Here is a 26,034-nt window from a genome sequence, read left to right on the forward strand (position 1 = left end):
GTGCATAGCTGCAATTTGTCATTTTATTCCAGTAAATGTTTTGCAAGGATGGCAATTTAATAATTTGCTGCATTTGGGATTTGTGCAAACAACCCCCTAAAAAAAACACCCTCAGTCATTCTAGCAGACGGTGCCGTTACGTGTCTTTGCGTAACGACGTCACCCCATTGACCAGGAAGACTTTCCTTTGACGGGTGGGAGGAACAACAAAGTGGATCTTCGCCGATGTTTCTAATTTAAGCAGTTAAATAAGCAAGTATTATTGTCCCTTTTAATTTGTATGCGTACTTTGGGATGTGATACTAGGTGTTTTTTTTCCAACCAGGAGTTATTAAGACAAGTATCCATTTGCAATCTAGGAAGCTGCTAGCGTTAGCATGTTAGCTCAAAGCTAACAAGTCAGCTAGCAGAGCAGCGAACAGCTGGAATTCTTGACTTGTGTCTGTGATGTTACCTGTTAGCCAGACAGCTACTGTTAGCTTGCTGCTGGTATCTCATCTGAACTATAAAGATGGACATAGGAACCCCATTCGCTATCGAATGCAGTGTTGGTAATGCATTGCTAACGTTAGCTGATGGCAATGTGCAGTAAAGACAGCAAAAGGTAACTAACGTCATATATTTTACGTTACAGTAAATGGTAACATTACTGTACGTAGATCGATTAGACTGATTACGGGTTGTCTATACTCGTTAGCAAGCCAAGACAAGCTACTTGGCCGGTCTTGCTTCATGGTGACCCGGGTTTATCTTTCCCGTGTTACTGTGAAAACGGCGCAGGGTGCTATTGTTATGAAAATGTGATAGAATCCTATAAAAATGTGGACGCACTTGGCCTACGTTCCGTTATTCAACTTCCATCGGCATTCCATTCTCCCAAAGTCACTGACTGTGTGACAGGAAGGGTGTTAGCTAACGCTGACTTGTGAAATGGGTCTCTAATGAAGAACCACCTTTCAGATAATGGTTTGCTGACTGCATATAAGTGAGACTGTGCTGTCATGGTGCTTGCATCATTTGTTTCAAAATCACTGGAGAAAGTATGAGTGTTGATGGGGATCCTCCCTGACCAGTATGCAATGATTTGTCATTCTGTAGGAAACCGAACCCCTGCTTCCTTTCAGAAGCCAGTCTCCAACCGAAGGGCCTAAGCACTCCAACAGCCATGTCTTACGACAAAGTAGTACCACGGGACTTCAATGCCCTCATACAGACATGCAGCGCCAACATCCAGAAGATCACACAGAACAGTAGGTGTTGTGCCGCTCTCGCTTAAGTAGTCATGACTCATGGTACCAATGTGGATTTTTTAGGCAGTACTGATATCAGACCCCCCCCCCCCCACCCATATCGACTGATAGCGATTGTTAGGAGATTTTAAGTCCAAATACAGGTCCAAAACACATCAACCTTCTTTAACATGCCCATCTACAGATAATCAAGCAGTCTAATGAGTTTAGACAGGGTTACAACGTTTCCTGTATGAAGGACATAACCATGTAAATTAAAGAAATATGCATTTTTTTTCTTCTTTTTTTTTTACAATATTTTTATGGGTTTTACAGTACACATTTCAGGTTTTCATTGTCGTCAGTTATTCTTAATTCCTTTTCTCCACAAGATTATATGTATACCCACAGGCCACATACCCCCTCCCCTTTTCTCTCTCTTAGCATCTTTGAGTTTGTTTTTACTGTTGTCATACAGAAATAGTATGTACATTCATTGGTACCTCCATTAGAATAACTCGTACATAAATAAAAAATAGTTGAAAAGAAGGGGAGCTCCCGTAGCTCACCGCATATCTCGGCGCTATTTCTGCGTCGGGGAAAACCGTGCTCGTCACGGATCTGGGGGACACGAGTTCGATTCCCGGACCCGCCGTCATTTCTCAGAATGTCTTCCCTTGCTCTACATCCCATTTCAACCTGTTTCTGTCGGTCATTCTTGACCAGAAAAAGCGATAAACGCTAAAAAAGAAAGTTTTAAAAAAGAAAAGAAGAAAAGAAAATGTAAATAAAAAAATAAAAATAAATAAAAATTAAAATAAATTACATCTTTATAACACCTTCACTGACGTGCCTCCGCTCTTCCCCGGGGTCCGGGCCACGGCTGACCGCGGGAGAGAGCGGGCGGACTCATCCTATAATAGCAGCCCTCCTATATCTTCCCTTCTCAGATATTCATTAAATGGTTTCCATATATCCTCGTAAACCTCTATATTGTGGATATATGTTATTCTCTCCATAGACATGCATTGTGCCATGTTCTTAATCCAAGCACCGATTGTGGGTGCGTCTATTTTCTTCCAATTGAAAGCTATTGTTCTTTTTGCCTGTAGTATAGCAAAATCAATACATTTTAATTGTTTGGTTCTCAGGTTCAGATTTATTGGATATAAATGTAACAATATCATTTTGGAGTCTAGTGGGATATTCACTGACAGGATATCTTTGATTTTATTCACCACCTCCCCCCAGAACTTCTTGATTTTGTGACATTCCCAAATACAATGTATAAAAGTTCCCCGATCATCGGTACATTTAAAGCACCTATCTGGTGTGTTGCTGTTGTATTTATTCAGTTTGACAGGGGTTATATAAGTCCGCATCAGCCATTTGTATTGAAGTAGTTTTAAGCTAGTGTTGGCTGTTTGTGTCTGAGCCTCCTCGCATGCTCTGTTCCAGTCCTCGTTTGAGATCTCCTCTCCCAAGTCCAGCCTCCATGACTCCAATCTAGATAATGACGTCTCGTCTGAACCAGATACAAGCCAGTTATAGAACATTGATAACAGGCCTTTGCTATTGCAGTTCTTGATGATAATTTTTTTTGGTTTTGCAGAGAGGAAATTAAACTTCTCAGTTGCAAGTATTTAAAAAAAAAATGCTTCCTTGGGATGCTGTATTTTATTGATAGTTCCTCAAAAGGCATCAAGACCCCATCTTTGTAAAGGTCAGATATTTTACTTATTCCTTCTTTTGTCCATAGTTTGAATCTGGCATCCAGTTTGCCTGGTTTAAATGAGACGTTTCCCCAGATTGGGCTGAATTGCGACATGGAGTTGTTTATTTTCATACATTTCTTTACCTCATACCATACATTAACACTTTGATTGCCTAAGGTTAAATTCATGATATACCATCCGTTGCCAGCTCTATTTGTCTATGGAGAAGTTCCCCTTCTTTGCAGGGCTATAACTTTTAAAATTCTATTGCTAGATTGCCATTATTAGGGCCCATTCAATGTCCTATATGTATTGTTCAGGGTGTATGAACGTTAAACTTTTTCATTCACATATTCATACTAAAATATGATCTAAAGCAGTGGTTCCCAAAGTCGGCGTCGCGACCCAAAGGTGGGCCGCGAACAGCCACGGGTGGGCCGCGAGATGATTTAAAAAAAATAAAAAAAAATATTTATTTTTATTTTTTATTTTTTTATTTTTTATTTTTTTTTATTAGAATGAGCATGGCGGGGAATGACGTGTTCCAGCGTCAACGGCGATTAAAGGGTTAAGCAGCATAAGTGATGATTTTGAGGCGTTTAGTTTATATCCGGAGATACTACCGAACTGATCAATTATATCAAGCAGTGCGGGTATCGATGTATCTAGGTTTTTTACGAACAGAATTACATCGTCCGCAAAAAGGGCTATTCTGTGATCGTTATTACCAATTTCAATCCCATGTAGCTGTCTGTTAGCCCTGATTGCTATTGCTAACGGTTCGATAGCTAAAATGAACAAAAGCAGTGATAAAGGATAAATGATTTTTTTTTTTTAAATATTAATCAGTTGTTCACTCTGCACTTGTATTAACACTTTGGTTGCCTAAGGTTAAATTAATGATATACCATAGATTGCCAGCGCTATTTGTCTATGGAGAAAGTCCCCTTCTTTGCAGGGCTATAACTTTTTAAATTCTATTGCTACATTGCCATTATTAGGGCCCATTCAAAGTCCTATATGTATTGTTCATTGTGTAGCAACGTTAAACTTTTTCATTCACATATTCATAGTAAAGTATGGTCTAATGTATAAGTATGTTTTCATCTCTTTCTGCAGCTTTCTCCAGAACGTGATATATAGCCCCAAATGCATTATATTGATGATGAAATACAGTTTGATGGCAATCAGCGCGATATAAAAAATTCCAACTAGACGTACTTCTAGAAGTTACTACACGTCATCTGATGTTGACCGGATGGGCGAGGGGGCGCTTATAATTCCGTGGGCAGCGTTATACCAATCATCTAATGTGGGTCAAATGTTGATAATATCAGTTATTATCGAAGACGGTAACGTTACACGCTGAAACTCACCCCAGTCTCCGCGCGCCGTTGGGCGATCATCGTCGAGTAGAAATTTTATCATTATGGGATATATTATTACCCGGTCCATCTCCAGCTTGTATAATGGTATATACGTCCAAATCATGTTGTTTATCGAGTTATTGGCAATCGATCGCTATGTAGTGTGACGAGCTAGAGTGCCGGAACCTATACCGAGTGCCCGGAAGTAATATGGCCGACCAGCAAAACCTCTACTGCGCTTCCTGTTAAGCGGTTGCGCCGATCGGCCACCAGATGGCGCTCCTGAACCGCCAGAGAGCTCAGTGGGTCCTGCTGGTGGATCTCAGGCCAGCGGAGGGACATTATGAATCCGATCGCAGATTTTTGAAATATTGATATAAGGACGCTGTACAGCGTCCCCCGGCAACTTTAGCATGGCCAGCAAAGACGTGAGAAGACGTGTCCCGGCACTCAAAGTGTTAAAGGGGACATGCATTATAAATGGCTTTTTCCAGTATTTAGCATTGTTTTATAGCAATAGGGGTTAGTATCAATGGGTCTGTCTCTAATAATTACCATATTGACTCATCAGTCTAGTCTCAAGTTCACGAGATCTTCCCTCACTCAACTAAGCCGTTCTGATTTGACAGTATTGCTGATGTGAATAGGGTACTGATTTGCATAACTAACGCCCCCTCTATGGTTGACAGCGACAGCAGTGGCACACACTCATTTACACACAACCTGGACCGTGCGGGGAAGCAGCAGTGGCACACACTCATTTACACACACAACCTGGACCTCGCAGGGAAGCGGTGGAGAGATAACTTTATGCTCCGTATCCCTCTCTCTCTCCCTCCCTCTCCCCCTCTCTATCTCTCTCTCTCTCTCTGTCTGCCAGTCGCAGACTGTGGGTGACTTGTCACTCAAAGCGCTAATAGCCTGAAATCCTGAGGCTGAAAAAGGATGCTTTTGAGTACTTGATCAAAAATATAAAACAATGATTTTTTTTGAAAAAAAAACCCTTTCTGATGTGTTCCATAGACTCTCAGGAATTGTGTAAAGTTGCCCAAATAGTGCAATGAATACGTGAATGAATAAACATACCCAGTGAAAACGAATTAAAAGAGGTCACAAAAATGCCAATTCTAATATCTGCACATTTTTGGCTGTAAAAATACAATTGGGCTGATACCCATTCTACTTCTTAAAGCCCATATTAGCCTATAACAATTGTTTACCAGTATATTGGTTTGGGCTGCAACTAACAACCATTTTATTATTACCTTGATTCATCGGATGAAAAGGGGAAAAAATAGTATGCAAAAAAAAATTCATCTTGTACAATATGCTTTCAAATAACGTTGAAATTAACAAATTGACGGATTGATTTATTGAAAACTTTATTAACAGATTGCAGAATGGGTACGAGTATGAGTACGGCTCAATACACACTTTGTTAATTGTTAAGGGGATGCAGACCAGAGAAAGACTTTTGTCTTGTTTACATCAGGGCCCCCCATTTTCAATTCATCATGACATTTATGACATACACGACATACAGATATACAGTACTGTTACATCCAGACATTTATGACATACAAGATATACAAATATACAGTACTGTTTAAGAGACAGAGATACTAAAAGAAAATATATACATTCGAGGGGGAAGAAACTGTACATTAGGAGGGGGTGGGGGGGGGGGTTGGACATTTACGGTGGCCAGTTTTGAATTGCCCTCTCCTGGAACCATCACCTTATCGTGGTGGAGAGGTTTGCGTGTCTTTATGATCCTGAGAGCTATGTTGTCTGGAGCCTAGTGCTCCTGGTAGGGTCACCCATGACAAACTGGTCTCGGGAGAGGGAACAGACGAAGAATGGTTCAACCACTGCCCGGTGGGCCTGAGAGGGCAAAGGGCTAAGGGAGCAATACCCTGACAAAAAAGCACCTCTAGGTGGGCCAATCACCCGCTTAGCGGAACAAAATGATTACAGAAACATTCATGGAAAATACACAGCGAAGTTTGGACGTGGAAGGTGTCTCTCCCCAGACAAGTATGGTGCTGGACAACTCAAGCCGAAAGGACGTTGCCCAGCTGATCCCCCTTCTCACAACTAAACACATTACAAAGATCGGCTCCTGGAACATTCGAACAATGTACCAAGCCGGTAAAGCCTCCCAGATAGCGTCGGAAATGAAACGGTACAACCTTTCTTTAATAGGACTCAGTGAAACAAGATGGACTCAATCAGGAAAAGCACAACTTTCAAGTGGAGACACAATAATATACTCAGGTCATGAGCAAGACAATGCCCCACACACAGAGGGAGTAGGACTCATGCTCTCAAGAGAAGCAGCTAGGTCCCTCATGGAGTGGGAGACAATAAATGCACGCATCATCACAGCTAGATTTTTCACCAAAAGCAAAAAAATCACAATCATACAATGCTATGCACCCACTAACGAGGCAGAACAGCAAGCAAAAGATAATTTCTACGATATACTACAGCAAGTCATCAACCGGCAGAAAAAGAAAGACATCATCATCCTGACAGGAGACTTCAACGCAAAAATAGGACAAGACAACACAGGAAAAGAGCAAATAATGGGCAAACATGGTCTAGGGGAAATGAACAACAATGGTGAACAATTCACAGACTTCTGCGCATTCCATAACCTGGTCATAGGAGGCAGCGTCTTTCCGCACAAAAGAGTTCATAAAGCCACATGGATTTCACCGGACCACAAAACAGAGAACCAGATTGACCATATATGCATCAGACAGAAATTCAGGAGATCCCTCCAAGACGTCAGAGTGAAAAGAGGAGCCGATGCAGCTACAGATCACCACCTCCTGATAGGAACTCTCCGGTTAAAACTCAAGAAATTCACCAACACTGCAAAAAAAGTCAGTACAAGGTACAATGTCATCCTCCTCCAAGATCAGAACACCAGAGAGAAATTTTAAATCAGTCTCTCAAACCGGTTCCACCCCCTGAGCCACTGGAAGAACATCAATCCATCGATGAACGTTGGCAGAACATGAAGAGGGCATGGACGGAGACATGTGAGGACACATGTGGGAGGAAGACAAGGCACCACAAGGAGTGGATGACAGGAGAAACACTACAGAAAATTCAGACTCGCAAACAAGCCAAAGACACTCTCAACAATAGTCGCACAAGAGCTGCAAAAGTAAAAGCACAACAAGACTACACCACGGCAGACAAGCGGGTAAAAAGGAGCATCAAGAACGACAAAAAACAATTCATCAACAACCTGGCAACTCAAGCAGAAGAAGCAGCAGCTCAACACAACATGAAGGAACTCTACGACATCACAAGGAAACTGGCTAATAAACGCAAAACTCCGGACAGACCAATATTAGACAAAGAAGGAAAAACACTCACAAAGCAAGAGGCTCAGCTGAAGAGATGGGCAGAACATTTCAGAGACATACTGAACAGACCCAAACCGACAGCGCTAGCCAACATCCATCCAGCGGTACACTCCCTACCGGTCAACACCAACAAGCCCAATAAACAAGAAATAAAAAAGGCCATTCAAAAACTGAAAAACAATAAAGCACCAGGACCTGACGGAATACCCCCAGAGGCCATAAAAGCAGACCCAGAAATGGCAACAACACTACTCCACAAACTCTTTGGACAGATCTGGGATGAAGAAAAGGTGCCAAGCGACTGGGCAGAGGGATACCTGGTGAAGCTCCCCAAAAAAGGCAACCTGAAGGACTGTAACAACTACAGGGGCATCATGCTCACATTTGTGCCAGGGAAGATTTTGAGCAGGATCATCCTGGAAAGACTGTCCAAAGAAGTGGACAAAGAATTCCGAGAAGAACAAGCAGGTTTCCGACAGGACAGATCATGTACAGATCAAATTGCCACCCTCCGCATTATCATAGAACAGACCCTGGAATGGAACACATCTCTCCACCTCACATTCATCGACTTCCACAAAGCATTCGACAGTCTAGACAGAGACACTATATGGAAACTCATGGCACATTACGGTATCCCAACGAAGTTCATAACCATCATCCAACACCTGTACCTACAATCATCCTGCAGAGTAATACACAACGGCCAGCTCACAGACAGCTTTACAGTAGAGACAGGAGTCAGACAGGGCTGCCTACTGTCCCCTTTCCTCTTTCTTCTGGCAGTTGACTGGATCATGAAACAAACCACAGCCGAACAAAATCTGGGCATTCAGTGGACAATGTGGTCTCAATTAGAGGATTTAGACTTTGCCGACGACATAGTCCTCCTCTCACACACACAAACACAAATGCAGACCAAACTCACAAAACTTGCCACAATTGCAGCTACCACAGGACTACACATCAATAAAGCAAAAACAAAGGAGATGAAGATGAACCACAATTTAGAAGAGGCCGTACAACTGGACGGAGAAGCACTGGACGAGGTGGACACCTTCACATACCTGGGAAGCATCGTGGGGAAGGACGGAGGTAGCGACAAAGACATCAAAGCAAGAATAGGGAAGGCAAGAACAGCATTTTTAATACTGAAGCAAACATGGAATTCAAACCACATCTCCACAAAGACCAAACTCCGCATCTTCAACACCAATGTCAAATCAGTTCTATTATACGGAGCAGAAACATGGAGAACAACAAAAGCAACCTCAAACAAACTGCAAACCTTCATAAACAGATGTTTACGACAGATCCTGCGAATCTACTGGCCAAACACCATCACAAACGAACAGCTCTGGCAAACCACTCAACAAGAACCACTTGAAACCCTAATCAAACGCAGGAAATGGGGCTGGATTGGACACACTCTGAGAAAACCATCCTCCAACACAACCAGGCAGGCCTTAACCTGGAACCCACAGGGGAAGAGAAAGCCAGGAAGACCCAGAAACAGCTGGAGAAGGTCTGTCGAGGCGTATCTCAAGGAAGAAAGAACATCATGGAAGGAAGCAGAGAAAATCGCCCAACACCGAACCAGCTGGAGAGATTTCATGAATGACCTATGCTCCCCAAAGAGCAAAAGGGTTTAAGTCAAGTAAGTCAGTTTTGAATTGCAGCCTCCCGTAGGTGCTCTTTGAGGTGCGGTTTTGAAGGTTTGATTGATTGATTGATTGATTGATTGATTGATTGATTGATTGAAAAGTTTATTAACAGATTGCAGAATGGGTACAGTACAGTACAGCTCAATACATACAATTGTTAAGGGGATGCAGACCAGAGAAAGACTTTCGTCTTGTTTACATCAGGGTCCCCCATTTTCAATTCATCATAACATATATGACATACATGACATACAGATAGACAGTACTGCTACATCTATACATTTATGACATATCAGATTTGCAAATACAGTACTGTTTGTGATACAAAAGTGTCCAGAAAAGGAGTGTATATACATTTGGCATAGAAACTGTACATTGGAGGAGGTTGGTTGGGTGGGGTGGGGTTGGGTGGGTTGGGTGAGGGCTGTACATTGGAGGTGGGGGGGGGGGGGGGGGTTGGGAAGGGGACACACACACATTTTACACTGTACATTGGAATATTGACAAAGCCTTACTTGGTCATTTACTGTACAACTAGGTTAGGACATTTGTAGGGGCCAGTTTCGAATTGCAGTCTCACGTAGGTGTTTTTTGAGAGTGTTTTTGAAGGTGGGTAGTGATTCACATTCCTTTACAGCTTTAGGCAGGGCGTTCCACATTGATGTGGCATAATTGCGAAACGTGTTTAGTCCCTTGTTTGATCCGAATCTGGGTTTTACATGATTTGTGGAGCTCCCTCTGGTGTTGTGATCGTGGTATTCACTGACCTTTGGGAAGTATTTTGACATGTACATGGGTACCTTGGTCGCGTAGTGTATCTTGTAGACCAGGCCCATTGCAAGTTGCTGTACTCTGTCGTCTACTCTAAGCCATCCTAGGTTGTCAAAGTGGGCAGGGGTGAGGTGGGTTCTAGGAGTCAGGTCAAGTAGTAGTCTGACTAGCTTGTTTTGAGATGTTTGTAATTTGTTTTTTAGTGCCTTTGAGGTGCTTTGGTACCATGAGGTGCAAGCATAGTCGTAGTACCCTTGAATGAGTGCTCCTGCTAGAGTCTTCAGGGTATTCTTGTTTACCAGAGAGGAGATCCGGTACAAGAATCGCGTTCGTTGGTTGACTTTTTTTATTACATTGGATGCCATTTTGTCACAGGAAAGATTAGCCTCTAGGATGGAACCCAGGTAGGTAATTTCATCTTTCCTTGTGATAATATTGTCACCCACTGTAACCGAGAAGCCGTCGGTCTTGCTGAGTTTGTTATTTGAACCGAAGAGAATGGACTCTGTTTTGCCCATGTGTAATGATAGTTTGTTGTCGGCGAGCCATATGCAGATTTTGCCTAGTTCCGAGCTGAGGGCTTTTTCAACCTGTAACTTGTTCTTGTCAGAGACCAGCAGGGCTGAGTCGTCCGCAAACAGGAACAAGTTGCAGTCACAAGCTGACGACATGTCATTTGCATAAATTAGGAATAGTAGCGGTCCTAGTATGCTTCCTTGTGGTGGGTAGGGATTCACATTATTTTACGGCTGTGGGTAGGGCGTTCCACATTGTTGTGGCATAATTGCAAAATGTGTTTAGTCCCTTGTTTGAGCCGAATCTGGGTTGAACATGATTTGTGGAACTCCCTCTGGTGTTGTGGTCGTGGAATTCACTGACCTTTGGGAAGTATTTCTACATGTACATGGGTATCTTAGTGGTGTAGTCAGTGTATCTTGTAGACCAGGCCCATTGCAAGTTGCTGTACTCTGTCGTCTACTCTAAGCCATCCTAGGATGTCAAAATGGGCAGGGGTGAGGTGGATTTTAGGAGTAAGGTCAAGCAGTAGTCTGACGAGTTTTTTTTGTGATGTTTGTAGTCTTGTTTTTAGTGCCTTTGAGGTTCTTTGGTACCATGAGGTGCAAGCATAGTCGTAGTACCCTTGAATGAGTGCTCCTGTTAGAATCTTCAGGGTAGTCTTACCAGAGAGGAGATCCGGTACAAGAATCTTGTTTGTTGGTTGCCTTTTTTTGATTACATTGGTTGCCATTTTGTCACAGGAAAGATTTGCCTCTAGGATGGAGCCCAGGTATAATTTCATAGTTCCTTATTGTCACCTACTGTAACAGAGAAGCCATTGGCTTTGCTGAGTTTGTTATTTGATCCAAAGAGATTGGACTCTGTTTTACCCAGGTGTAATGATAGTTTATCAGCAAGCCAGGTGCAGATTCTGCCGAGTTCAGAGCTGAGGGCTTTTTCAACCGGCAACTTGTCCCTGTCAGAGACCAGCAGGGCTGAGTCGTCCGCGAACAGGAACAAGTTGCAGTCACAAAATCATGACATGTAATTTGCATAAATTAGAAACAGTATCGATCCTAGTATGCTTCCTTGTGGAACACCGCAGCTCACTTGGAGGGGGGGATACCGTTTACATCCACCATCTGTTCTCTCCCCTCCAGGTAGGATTGCATCCAAACAAAACAAAACATAAATGTATGCTATACATCAAGACTGTAGTATATATATATATACTTTTTTTCATAAAGTGCACATAGCAGGTCTTTTTACATTTATTCTGAAAACAAAACCCTGTTTGTAAAGTCTTCAGTTTGAAAGGAGCTAATGGTTTAAATTATAATAAAAAATAAAACACAAACTAAGTGTTAACAGGCTTTGCTATACATCAAATGGCTTCAACAACAGTCCATGGAGGTGCATCATAACATAGACCCAACAAATTCACCGCTAACATCACACAAATGACAAATCAAACATCAGTAGTAACACTATACAGAGAATGAAACATTATCAGGACAGGACAGTGGTGGTACTTGAGACGGAACACATCAGGCACATATAGAGTTACTATACATCAGTGCCTCCGAGAAGTCACACAGAGAGGACGGGGTCTGGTATAACTCCTGTTATGTTAATGTGAAAACCTTTTTAATTTTACAGTTGTACACCCCTCATATTCCATTTTATTTTATTATCAGTCTGCTATTGTCTGTCCATTAATGTTGCGGTGTAAACGACCAAAGCAAATTCCTTGTATGTGAAAAATACTTGCCAATAAAGACCTTTCTGATTTTGATTGTGAATAATTGTGCAGCAGGAACAAATGCTTTAGAGGTTTCTGGGAATTGGACTGTAAACCTACGTAGGCAGGTTCTATGGTGCGTCAATATATTGTGGCTTATCATTATCACCAGCAGAATCCTATGGACTTTAGATCTGACTTTTTGTTATGGGTGTTAGACCTTTATTACTGCCAGTTGTTATACTTCATATCACTATACTTTGTTACTGTGTCATTTTATAGTCTTTCCCGCTTGTTGTCAGGTTATTTGGCGTGTTGACCGGCCAGGGTGGAGTGTTCGATACACTTGTGTGTGTCACTGTCTTGTCTCCCATTAGCTATGTTCAGCCTGGCTGGGGCTAGCCATGGTCTAGCATGGTATTGTTGGGTTTGTGTCTCCATTGCGTTTCTTATAAACTCTCCAGTTGCTAGAAAATTCACACCACCAACTGTAGTACACAAGCTAAACAATATGATACATCAGTCCCAGTTGGTCTGTCTCAGCCAGGGTCCAGTCAGGTTTGGCCGGGTTCTAAAGATAATGGAGGCGCCGCTCACTGTGTGCCAGACGGGCCACAGCACGGCTAAACCCTGGCAAGTGGAGACGGGGCAATGGAAAATGTATATTTAGGACTGTCCTGACTCCCGATTAGCATTTTTATGACTTACTTCAGTAGTAAGTTGTAATAGTAATAAATAGTAATAGTAAAGTAGATTGTATATTGTATATTCATCTTTACTTACTTTTTTACTTACTTTATTTTTTACTGTATGAAGCACACTCAGCTGAGCGTACTACGGGTATTGCACTACCACCCCTGCAGGACTTATATAACAAGAGGTGTAAATCCAGAGCCTGCAGAATAATGAAAGACCCCCCCCCACCACCCCAACAACAGCCTGTTCAAGCCGCTGCGGTCAGGCAAATGCCTGCGCACACCAGCAACTAGGACAGAGAGACTTCGGCTCAGCTTCTTCCCCCAGGCCATCAGAGTCTTGAACACTGAACTCTCCACACACAAGCACACATGAGCACACACACAACACACATGAGCACACACACAACACACATACTGTATACCAGGGGTAGGCAACCCTGGCATTTTCATAGGCACAGGGGGCAGCATTAAAAAAAATAAATAAATAAAAAAAAAAAAAAATGCTTTGAAATATTATAGTGAAATATTTTGCACTGTTGTTGCATTTATCTTGTTGAAATCCTCCCACAGGTTATTTTTACTACCACATATTTAATTGAGACCCTTTATTTGTTTATTATTTCAATTTAGCTGGAAATACATTGCTACATCATTCAGTAACATTTGCAGAGCCTTATAACAAAAACATTATTACGGTCACCATTGTGACCAGTGGGATTAATCAACTAATTGTATTATTTATTTTTGTTAAAAGCCATTTTTTTTAACTCAAAATGTGAGTATTACCAAGTCAACTTGTGTCCTTAAAACAATGACAATAAACATAGTTTTATTAGGTTGAAATAATGTGGTTGTGTACTTATTTTACGGTTAACTTATTATGGATTGAAAACCGAAAACCTTAATGCACAGTAACTGAACTCAATATTTTTAAGTTCTGGTAACTTATTATTATTAATTTACAGTGTAGTATTGCGATCAGTCAAAACGTATTAACACGATATACCTCACATTCACCCTCCATTCACATCCTGGTGTTCTCCTGGTGTTCTCTATTAGGCCTGTAGGTGGAGCTATGACAGCACACGTACAGTACACACACCGATGGTGTGTGATGTGTCCAAAAATGAATGGGCAAATGTGAGTGAAATGGTCGCACTGTATGCAGCTGTTTGTCTGCATTGCATTCCCCCCAACTCAGATTTAGGGTTGATACAGCCATCATAATAATATTGTTAATAATAACAATAACAATAATGATGTAATAATGTAAAAATTATCATTAAAAATACCTGATTATGAGAAAAAAAATGTAGGATGCATGGAATATTGTTGAGGCACACAAGTTACAACTATTTCAAACAGGCACTCCATGTCAAAAAGGTTGCTGACCCCTGCTGTATACGCTCACACACTAACAGTCACTTTAGCATGCACACACACACACACATGCTGCACACTCACACTCAACGGTCACTTTACACAATGGAAAGGTCAATAAATAAAAAATAAATAAAAAGAACAGGAGTGGTTCTTGTATAGTAATAGATGGATATAGCATAAGGATATATAGTATAACTGTAGTATATTGTATAGTAGTGTACATAATGACCCAGTGCCTCACCCGTAGCTTAACACTGTATTGCATTTTTATTTTTTTAACGTATGTACATTATACCTGTTATGTCTTAATCTTATTACTTGTATTATTGCACAATCACTGCAGGCATGACCACCCGCATTTCACTGTATGCCTTGTATGCTGTGACAAATAAAAGTCTTGACTCTTGACTTGACTCTCAGGGGCTCATACAGAACCAAGCATTTCACCAGAAAGTAAAGTACAGAACTTGTAAGTCGCTTTGGATAAAAGCGTCAGCTAAATGACTAAATGTAAAGTATGTGTATTTTATTGTGATAATTAAAAACACTTGAAACTTGAACTAATTATCAGCATGAATGAAGCTTGATTCTGACAGACAGACGGACTAACCAGTGTTTATGTCTCCTCTCCCGACAGCGGCTCAGATCAAGAGCATGGTGAGCCAGCTTGGAACGAGACAGGACAACAGTGAACTGCAGGATCGACTGTGAGCATGAACCTCTCGCCGTTTCCACTCCTCAGCACATGCTCTTTCTTTCTTTCTTTCTTTCTTTCTTTCTTTCTTTCTTTCTTTCTTTCTTTCTTTCTTTCTTTCTTTCTTTCTTTCTTTCTTTCTTTCTTTCTTTCTTTCTTTCTTTCTTTCTTTCTTTCTTTCTTTCTTTCTTTCCATAAAGACATTACAAAATATAACTACAGTATATATAGTTAGGAAGGGTATGTGAAGGATAATACCTAAACCCTCCAGGGGCTTGAGAAGTTTAATTCTCCAGGGCAACATATTAGAATAAATAATGTCAACAATGTAATACATTACAGATTACACAATAAACAAAAAACTCACAATAGAGTATTCTATTACAGATGATGTCAATAATTTATACTAACCATTTTTCCCACTCACAATTTTAGCAAAGCAGTGTGTGTGCGCATCTGCATGAGTGCATTCTCGTGTGACACTCTCTTCAACTCTCCCTTTCCATCCTTTGCTCATACTTCCTCCTTTCTATAAGTGTCATGAGCTGGAACGGTTGGTGGTGGCGGGCTATAACTGACCTATCTCAAACCCGGTCCTCTTTTCTCGATCCTCCAATCACTCATTGGACAAAGGAAAGCAGCGGTTGTGATTGGAGGTTCAAGAAAAGAGGGCCGGGTTTGAGATAGATCCCTCTAAACTCATGTGTACATCATCATGTTTGTGTTCTTCCAGGCAGCAGATTCAGCACAACACCAACCAACTCGCAAAAGAAACCAACAAGCACCTGAAAGACCTGGGTAACCTCCCCCTGCCCACATCGCCCTCAGAGCAGGTGAGGCATGTCTTGTCGCTTGTATGTGTGTGTATATATATGTGTGTGTGTGTATGTATATATATATATATATATATATATACACAGTGCTTCCGGAAAGTATTCATACCCCTTCACTTTTTCCACATTTTGTTATGTTACAGTCTTATTCCAAAATGGATTAAATATCCCCCCCCTCAAAATTCTACACACAATACCCAATAATTACAAAGTGAAAAAGGTTTTTTAGAATTGTTTGCAAATTTATAAAAAGTTTGAAAGAATAAACTGATAAGCAGATAAGTATTCACACCCTTTACTCAATACTTTGTTGAAGCACCTTTGGCATTAATTACAGCCTCAAGTCTTCTTGAGTATGATGCTACAAGCTTGGCACACCTATTTTTGGGCAGTTTATCCCATTCTTCTTTACAGATTGTCTCAAGCTCAATCAGGTTGGATGGCGAGCGTCTTTTTTATCTACTTTTTCTCCCCATTTTCTATTTTTCTCCCATCCCAATTTCATATTATCCAATTCTTCCCTCCCCTGTCTCGAACATTGCTAGACCATGCCTCCCACTGGTCGGCTGCAATGTGGACGAAGCCTTGCATCACGTGTCCCCTCCGGTACACGAGGAGGCAGCCGTCACATATTTTCACCTGCACCGTGCAATCTCTCAGTGCCGAGGAGTAACGCGTGGGAGGCTCACGCTGCCCCCGATACTTCCTGATTCTGCTGTACAGGCGCACCAACCGACCTGTAGGAGTCGCTGTCCACAACGTCTGATCCCCACCCACCGGTTTTCCCACCCCCTAATACTGCCAATTGTATTAGTATGAACGACCAGCCAAGCCGGAAGCAACGCGGAGAGCTGGGCTCGAACCCAGCATATCCTGCGTTAGTGGCGAGCGCCTTGCCCACTGCGCCACTTAGCCACTTCAATCTGGTTCAAGTCTGGGCTCTGGCTGGGCCACTCAAGGACATTCACAGATGTGTCCCGAAGCCACTCCTTTGTTATCCTGGCTGTGTGCTTAGGGTCGTTGTCCTGGATGGTGAACCTTCGCCCCAGTCTGAGGTCCAGAGCACTCTGGAAGAGGTTTTCATCAAGGATCTCTCTGTACATTGCTGCATTCATCTTTCCCTTGATCCTGACTAGTCTCCCAGTTCCTGCCGCTGAAAAACATCCCCACTCAGCATGATGCTGCCACCACCATGCTTCACTGTAGGGATGGTATTGACCACGTGATAAGCGGTGCCTGATTTCCTCTGAAACATGGCACTTGGGATTCTGGCCAAAGAGTTAAATCTTTGTTTCATCAGACCAGACAATTTAGTTTCTCATGGTCTGAGAGTCCTTTAGGTGCCTTTGAACAAATTGTCAAATTTCCCTCGGGATAATTAAAGTATTTCTATTCTATTCTATTTTGGCAAACTCCATGCGGGCTGTCATGTGCCTTTTACTGAGGAGTGGCTTCTGTCTGGCCACTCTACCATAAAGGCCTGATTGGTGGAGTGCTGCAGAGATGGTTGTCCTTCTGGAAGGTTCTCCCATCTCCACAGAGGAACACTGGAGCTCTGTCAGAGTGACCATTGGGTTATTGGACCAAGGCCCAATCAATTGAATTTATCACAGGTGGACTCCAATCACATTGTAGAAACATCTCAAGGATGATCAGAGGAAACAGGATGGAGCTGAGCTCAATTTTGAGTGTCATAGCAAAGGGTGTGAATACTTATGTACATGTGATATTAAATCTTTTTATTTTTAATACATTTGCAAAAAAAATCTAAAAATCTTTTAAAATTGTGTCATTATGGGGTATTGTGTGTAGAAGTTGAATTTAAGAAGAAGAAATTAATTTAATACATTTTGGAATAAGACTAACATAACAAAAATGTGGAAAAAGTGAAGGGGTATGAATACTTTCCGGATGTGCTGTGCCTGTATATACACATGTATGGCTCCTTCATTTACATTTAGTAATTTAGCTGACGCTTTTCCTTCATAGTGTAGGAGGAAGAAGTAGATAATAGAGGCTTTGCACAGAATGTTTGTGTAGTTATTTCTTCCAGTATGGCTGCCTAGAACCGATTGTAACAGCTTTCAAAAGAAAAAAGGCACATTTTTGTGCAGTGGTAGTAGAGTAGGTCAAATGTAGGTGAAACATTAGAAAGAACAACAAAAAAATCTGGTTGGGGAAGTGAATGAATAATGCTCTCCCCTCTCCCATTACCCCCTGTTGAAGTGTCCGTGAGCAAGGCACTACTTAACACCCCAACTGCTCTGGTGGAGCTGCTCAGTGGCCAACAGTGTCAGACTGTGGTTGAACTACTGGGCAGCTCGCAGGTGTGAATGTGTGTAACGGTATGAGCGTTGAAGCGTTGCTGAAAAAGAACATCCATGCTCAGCGAACCTACCCTGGATAAATAAAGGTTAAAAACAGAACCTACCCTGGATAAATAAAGTTAAAAACTGTCTCTTTCACAAGGTCATTATACTGTTGTTAAAATTTGGATATCAGTGCAACCACATTTAGGTTCTCTCCTGTATGGACTATGAATGTTGATCCTTAGGTTATGTTTGATTCAACGAGAATGAATCGTTGCTATACCACTAGGTATCATAATGGTTTTGTGTCACAGTACCTCTGTAGTGGTGAAGTAGTGAGTATGAACCCTTCTTTCTCTCTGTGTTCCTCTCTTGACTTCCAGAGGCAGCAGAAGATCCAGAAGGATCGGCTGATGAACGACTTCTCCGCCGCGCTCAACAACTTCCAGGCTGTGCAACGTCGCGCAGCAGACAAGGAAAAGGAGTCAGTAGCCAGAGCCAGAGCGGGGTCCCGCCTCTCGGTAAGATCTTCAATACCAAAGAATAGCTGCAACTGTCAGACTAAAGGCTGAGATATGTCACCAAAATCTTGTGATTGGGAGCTAGAAGGACATACTTCCATGTCAGTTCAATACGTGGCGTGCAGTACACAGCTGAACAACTAGGTGGCTGTGTTGTGTTGTACAAATGGCTTCCTCGGCCAGTCTTTCTTCGATTTGGTCCATGTTTGTAATGTAGTTAATCACGATCGATAATGGAATGCTCCAACCAAGCTCCCGAGATGATAAATGATAAATACGGAAGTATATCAGGCCCAGCCCAGGGCAGCGGGCAATCACAGCGCTGCGCTATCCACATCGATTTGATGTGCAGTTACGTTTTTGGCCAGCTGCATGCAGGCGTCACCGGTAGGCTTGTGGGAGCTTTGCAGGCTCGCCGCAACCTTCGCAACCACTTTGACGTCCGAGTATAAATTAGACTGTCAGACTAAGGTTCTTAGGTTATGTATGGTGGTGGCAGACTGGCAAGGGGGGCTGAGCCAAGCAAGGAGAAGGGAGGAGCACATAGTATTGATCTGGCTCCTAAGTACTCGGATCGGCAAGTGAATCTATCTCGTTCCTGATATGCCAATATAAAACCTTTCTGGTGGAGACGGGGGTGAGGCCTGTGAAGATTATTCTGAAATTGAAAACTGCCAAGCAGCTGTGCCAAGCTAAGGCGTATCATGGAGGGTTTAATTTTAAAAACTTTAATGCAACAGGCCCAATCCAAGACCTGAAGGCTCATCCCCAATGTACTGAGAGTATGAGAAGTGGTGTTCGTATGGGCTGATCTAGTTAATCAAGTACTTGCTGTAGGTACTGGTAACATGTTACTGTATCATTCTAGGGAATATATTTGTGGTGGGCCTGTCTAATATTTTGGTGTCCCTGTGCCACCATGAATACATTTTGGCATAGGACATACTAGGGTAGTGGCTACAGTAAATGAAAGAACATTGAAATAAATGCCTCATCTTACAGAAGCGGCACATTGAAATGCCTCATCTTACAGATACAGCACATTGACTTGACTATATGGCTTCTCTTCCAGACTGAAGATGGTAGCCGGGACGAACAGCTGGTATCGTTTGAAAAGTAAGCTCAGCCTCTATTATTACGCAATACTGATCAATACCAATCAACTGAAATATGTGATCACGTGATCAGCTCCGATTCCGATCTGTTGAATCCAACATCCCTAGTCGTGGGTAACGCCTAGAGACGGAGCAGACTTTCTCACACTGATCAAAGAGACGAACGCCAGGTTAGGGAAAGGGCAATATAAACAAAAGATTAAGATGAAAGATTACAATCTCAATGTGGAATAATTCTCTTTAATTTAGGTGGTCTGACAAAACACATGTAAGGAGTTTATTAAGCGGGGAACATCCTGTTCTATTTATCCAGGGAACGGTTTGCTGAGCATGATGTATTCTCATATGCTGCCTTTCCATTGTCAAAGGAACCTTTCAGAACGTTCTATAAGGGAACCTTTCAGAACCTCTGAGTGATGCGTTCTTGTTCTTCTCCCCCACTGTAATTCAAGAACCGCAAAGGTTGGTGGAAGCGTCATCATAAAGCAACAGTCACACCATCTACATCGTTTGGCACGAGACGCAACTCAGAATAGTTGTAACTATAATAGTGTTCTTTGTTATTTGTCACTCGTTTATGAATTTGAGATATTTCGTTGGGCGATAGCGCGGTTCATCTCGGCAAGTTCTTACAGTGGAAAAGTCCCATGAATTCAGCAACGCCCTACTTTTGCTGCACAGTACGCAGCCTGAAAAGAGTTTGCAGGGACCCTGCCCTAAAGTATTACTGTAATTCACACACATCATCACAACATCTGCTTGAGTGTTTGTTGCTCTGCGTCCGCAGCCAAGATGATTGGAATCAGACGACCACACAGACACAGGAGGAGGCCATCACGGAGGAGGACCTGGAGCTCATCAAAGAGAGAGAGACCAACATCAGACAGCTGGAGGTGCCTCTCATCTTCCCTGTCTCTCTTATCCTGCTCAGATACAAGCCAATGCTTTCTGTCCAGTGCGTCCTTCAGGTTCTTCGGTTGACTGTGGCGGGGGCAGTGAGATGGTGTACATGCTGCAACAAAAACAGAGCTCTTATAGAGGACATAATTTATGAATCCTTTCAACGGCTGCCTTGAATCTGGGGGAAACTGTTATTTGCAAAGAAACTACCGGTAGTTTAAATCTAAATGTATTATTTATTAAAGAAACAAGTCTAAATTTTACTTTAAAGGTCCTGGGTCTTATAAATAAAATCCAGTGTTTAGCATTGTTTCCTAGCAATGGGGGTTTATATCAATGGGGTCTGTTTATCTAATTCTCATTTTGGCTCATCAGTCTAGTCTCGAGTTCACAAGATCCTCCCTCACTCAACTAAGCCGTTATGATTTGACTGTTTTGCTGACGTGAATAAGGCACTGGTTGTAGTCACCGCCCACAATCAACAATTCGCTCAACAACAGAGCGAGTGGAATTACTTCCTCAAACGGGTTGACGTGCGCGGGTGCCGACAGAGAGAATCAATAATTCGCTCAACAATGGAGCAGTGGGAATAATGCGTGTGTAATGTAAAGTTGCCCAAACAGTGAAAGGAATAGCAATGCATGTCCCCTTTAATTAGTTATTAAAGAAATTTGTGTAAATCTCATTAAATTAGAAACTAGTCTAAATCTCATTAAATTATTTATTAAAGAAACTAGTCTAAATCTCATTTATTTATTTATTAAAGAAACTAGTCTAAATCTAATTTCATTATTTATTAAATAAACAAGTCTAAATCTCATTTAATTATTTATTAAAGAAACTAGTCTAAATCTCATGTTAATTATTTATTTTCCAGCACCTCTTTCTTCCCTTGTATTGAACATGCAGATTTTAGTGGGTGTAACACACACCACATTTTTTGTTAATTATTTCCTTCCCTTCCCTGGCTACCCCAAACACAAGAATTTAAAAAAGAAACGTTTGAGCTGTGTTCCTGGCTCCAAGAAGCACAGCGACCCTGGCCAAACGGCAACGAGTACCGATGTCATTTCCCCCCAGCACCTAAATAACAGTCCAGACTGCCAAATCCATACAAAGACTAGGCAAAACACTCCTTTCCATAATATGTCCGATTTAATAAGTTAGAAATTAACATTAGTACTTGTGTGTTTGGCTGCCACAATAAAATCGTACGTATGGGAAACTGCTCCTTCTTCTGTATGACAGCATATTCAATGCAGACTGATGTTTTCATAGCTGTGAATGTTAAATGGAGGGGGGGGGGGGAATGACCCAAAGCATAGTAGATCTGCCCCTGTTAGTGCTAATAATACCCGGCCCTTGTGAATCCTATCACAGTGCCTGGAAGACACTTTCGTCTTCGATTATGTTGTGCTCTTGTCTCATGCTGTCGTCTTGTGTTGATTGCAGTCGGACATCTTGGACGTGAACCAGATCTTCAAGGACTTGGCCGTAATGATCCATGATCAAGGAGAGATGATTGGTGAGTTTTTTACCCAGGAAATGGGACGCCGCTCATTGTGTCATCAGTAGTAAAATAATGTAAAGAACTTACACATATTTCTGTAGTGATAAGAGTACATTTTTTTTTTGCAGGGCCTAGAAACATAACCTACAGTGTAGTTACGTATAATAATGATAGGTCTACGTATTTATTATGTATCAAACATAGCATTTTATCTACAGCATATTTTGAGATTACTTTATTTGTGTGCCTACAATAATTATAAAAAATTTGAACTGAAATGTAGTGGTACTGAAATCTTCCACTGTGCGCCTGAAGAGAAAAAGCCACACAATTCTGTGTTTTTCCTAAATATCTCCACAAGACCAGCAAGTTATGAAACACCACCGGTTCTCTGTAACCGAACGGGTCCCTCCTACATTACTGGCCTTCTACGACCCGGCTGCGGAGAAAACTAACCCAGAAAGAGGAACCATCGTGTCCGCCGTCAAAAGATATTTAAAACTAAAGTGACACATAATTCAGCGTATTTCCTCAAAGGGAAAAACTAAACCCAAGTCCCTTTTACGTTCTCCCTTCTACCCCTCCGTTTGGGGTACATGACCCCTACCTCTAGACCCACAACAGAATCAGGATCACCCTACCCTACATGGCCATGTGCAAAACGGAGGAGTAGGGCCAAGGGGGGTATTGGGATTAGCCCTTATCCCTTTCACTACCACACTACAGAAGGTTAACCCTTTACTATCACACTACAGAAAACCGTCTGTAGTGTGATAGTAAAGGGTTAACCTTCTGTATTTGTCCCAGTGAAAGGGTTAGCCGTTTGGTAGTGTGGCAGTGAAAGGGTTAATCAGATTGTAGTTCACAGAGAAGGTTCCATAGAACGTAGTTGGTCCAGTATAGCCATTTAAAGGAGGGTGTGGAAGTCTGGATTTCAATATTCACTGCATCAGAGTGGTGTAATAAATTCTATAGGGCGGATTCTTTTTAAAATCTGGCTCCCAACACTGACAGCAGATTTAGCAGATAATGTTATTGGAGGAATGATGATATCCAGTTTGCCGCCTACCATCATAATGTACACAAGGCCTTACACGTTCACCTAAGGCTCTGCAAACTTAACATGTACTGTTTGTCGTTGCCTTCCTCTAACCACCAAAGCATGCCTTTGATTTCACCTGCAGATATGCTGGAATGAAGGAGTCGTGCTTTGTGACCTCATGCTTTTGACCCTGTTGTCTCTCTTGCCCTACAGACAGCATTGAGGCCAATGTGGAGAATGCTGAGGTCCACGTAGAACGAGGAACGGAACAGCTTCAGAGGGCAGCCTATTATCAGGTTAGAGAACCAACTACAATGGTTTCCTTTACAATGCACCATATACCATAGTTGGTTCAAAATCAGGCACTGTGATTGGCTGAGATACATTCCATTGAGTGCCACAGGTTCATGACAATGCAGTATCTAGCAACTATTTATATAGCAAAAATATAACATATAGCAAATATAATATATTAGTATATTAATATTATTAGTATAACCCGACTATGAGAAATACAAATATCATTGCTGGGATATGCTGCTATTTGCTGCATCCTGAGCCTTATTAAAGGAACACGGCAACATTATGTTGTAGTTGTGGCAAAGATGACACAGTCAAACTACGCTAAAGCTAACTGTAGAGTAGACGCACGTTGTCGTTCCAAATGTTGGAATCCAGTGGCCCAGGAAACCAAAAAAACATGGAAATGGGAAGTGTCCAGACCTCGAATGAGTGATGCCGCTGTGACTTGGGTCCAGCGTGACGAGGCGGTAACCCACCTTCTCTCTCGTCTTGCTTTCTTTTCCCTCAGCAAAAGTCCCGTAAGAAGATGTGCATCCTGGCCATGGTCGTCTCCGTAGTGCTGGTCATACTCGGCATCATCATCTGGCAGGCCACCAAGTGAGGAGAGTAGCACATCATCACCCTCTCTGTCACTGCTATATTTATTTCATTGTCGTCGTCGTCCCCGCCGGCCTTAAACACGTGCTTACCATCAGAAGAAGAGCAAGAAGAGGTTGTGTTTTTTCTTTCTTTTGGAGGATGATGTGAAGTTCAGCAGAGTGGCTTTTGAGTGATGGGATATGTCTGGGAAAAATATAGAACATACCCATCTGAGCTTTAGCCCGAGCAGGCTTCCTCTTTAATGTGTCCCGGGAAAAAAGGAGATTCTATTTCTACTCTCATGAAGGAGAATATGGAGGCGGGGGGGTGACTGACGAGATTGTGAGATTCCTTCATTTTCATTTCATTTCCACGTCTTATTTACTGCACTAACACTAGCGTTCATTGTATTTCTAAATGCAAATAATTGTTATTAAAATTGACTATCGAGAAGATTGATTTAAGAACGGGGAAAAACCTATATGAACAAACACACAGCTTACTGTTAATGTAAATTCACCTCTGGGTTTTTAATAGGGCCTGTAAACGATTGTCTTTGTGTTGTTTTTTTTTTTTTTTTTTTGTAACCTGTACATTTCCGGCACCTTCCGTGTGATCAGTTTATAAAGTGCCACGGTGACGTTCCGCTCCTTGTATCGCTCTGGTGTTTTGTGAGATTATAACGGCAACACTTTGTTAAGTCGGCCCGTGTGACACCATAACGTCCAATGCTACACGATAAACGCGAACGAACACTAGCAAGTAGCACTGTGGTATAATAATTGCATCTATTTTCCTCTCACGGTTCCTTGCCTTGAAAGCAACCTTAGCCGAAACGGAACCTGTCTGTGTCTTTGCTGGTGGCGGCGGTAATGATGGTCGTATTTGTAAAGTTAAAGTGCTGTAAAATTCAAGTTCTAACTCTTGATTACCATCATGAATGAAATCACAAGTTTGTATATATATTACAAAAAGAGAAAAAAAAATCCTAGATTATAAACCATGCAATGATTATTCTAGACACGGGGGGCGGGAGGAAATACAGTATCTGTAAAATGCAACCGCAACTTTTAAAAGAAAAACGAAAAACAATTGTCTACCAGATTTTTTTTATTGATTTCTATTTCTTCTGTCCGTATGCATATAAATAAATGTCTTGGAAGGTATTTTGGTCTTCTGTACATTCGATCATGCTAGTGCTGTATGTTGAGGTAGTTATACCCGACATCTAACAGCAGATGTCAGTGTTGCTTATAACTTAGCTGGTATGGGCTGCTAACTGATATGCCTAGATGCAATTCATATAGATGTGCTATGTCCAGGAAGTCCAATTCTATATATTAAAGACACTAAAACATTGTCTAGATCAGTGGTTCTCACCCTGAGGTGGGGCTGCTAGATTATAGAATCATAATCACGATACTATTTATTGATATTGAAATCACGATTACTCTTTGATTTGATAACATCATATGACAACGACTGATTTTGTTATACCTTTCTTCTTGACCAAAGGCTGCCTTTGTCATCTTCTACAAGTTACCAAAGACGTTTTCAAAATAACGCTATGGCTCCCTCCTCCCTCTCAACATGAGCTGAAACTACTGTTACATAATATGTTACATAGACTGTTCACATATGCCACATTATTATTTTAAGTCACATATTATCCCTGCGTCCTCCAGGACAGTTCAGTCAGTATGTGTAAACTCGCACCACTCTCCTAATGTCAGGAATCGGCGAGAGAACCCTTGAATTTGTGATGTCATCCGGATGTAA

The 26,034-nt window shown here is 41.8% G+C and overlaps 1 protein-coding gene across 3 annotated transcripts; it reads left to right on the forward strand.

Annotated features, from left to right (window-relative positions):
- Positions 1-157: 157 nt before the first annotated feature.
- Positions 158-25,421, forward strand: stx12 (syntaxin 12). Of its 3 annotated transcripts, none has more exons than XM_084311778.1 (10): positions 158-252; positions 1,099-1,250; positions 15,087-15,156; positions 15,877-15,976; positions 18,669-18,806; positions 19,879-19,922; positions 20,709-20,814; positions 22,274-22,346; positions 23,587-23,669; positions 24,185-25,421. In XM_084311778.1, exons 2-10 carry the CDS (start codon positions 1,166-1,168, stop codon positions 24,275-24,277), a joined length of 792 nt encoding a protein of 263 aa, XP_084167904.1. In that variant the 5' UTR covers positions 158-252; positions 1,099-1,165; the 3' UTR covers positions 24,278-25,421. The 3 variants fall into 3 exon arrangements, with proteins under 3 accessions (XP_084167904.1, XP_084167905.1, XP_084167906.1); XM_084311779.1 differs by having other exon boundaries at positions 195-243; XM_084311780.1 differs by lacking the exons at positions 158-252; positions 1,099-1,250 and adding an exon at positions 9,186-9,351.
- The last annotated feature ends 613 nt before the right edge of the window (positions 25,422-26,034 follow it).

This window comes from Notolepis coatsorum, assembly GCF_963971535.1.
Source record: "Notolepis coatsorum genome assembly, chromosome: 4".
NCBI lineage: Eukaryota > Metazoa > Chordata > Actinopteri > Aulopiformes > Paralepididae > Notolepis > Notolepis coatsorum.

Excerpts from the sequence above, each read along its gene's own strand:
- stx12 (XM_084311778.1), top strand. The coding sequence starts at position 1,166 with ATGTCTTACGACAAAGTAGTACCACGGGACTTCAATGCCCTCATACAG. Across the intron at positions 18,807-19,878 it reads GAGCGGGGTCCCGCCTCTCG|ACTGAAGATGGTAGCCGGGA; the intron begins GTAAGATCTTCA and ends CTTCTCTTCCAG. Across the intron at positions 20,815-22,273 it reads CCAACATCAGACAGCTGGAG|TCGGACATCTTGGACGTGAA; the intron begins GTGCCTCTCATC and ends TGTTGATTGCAG.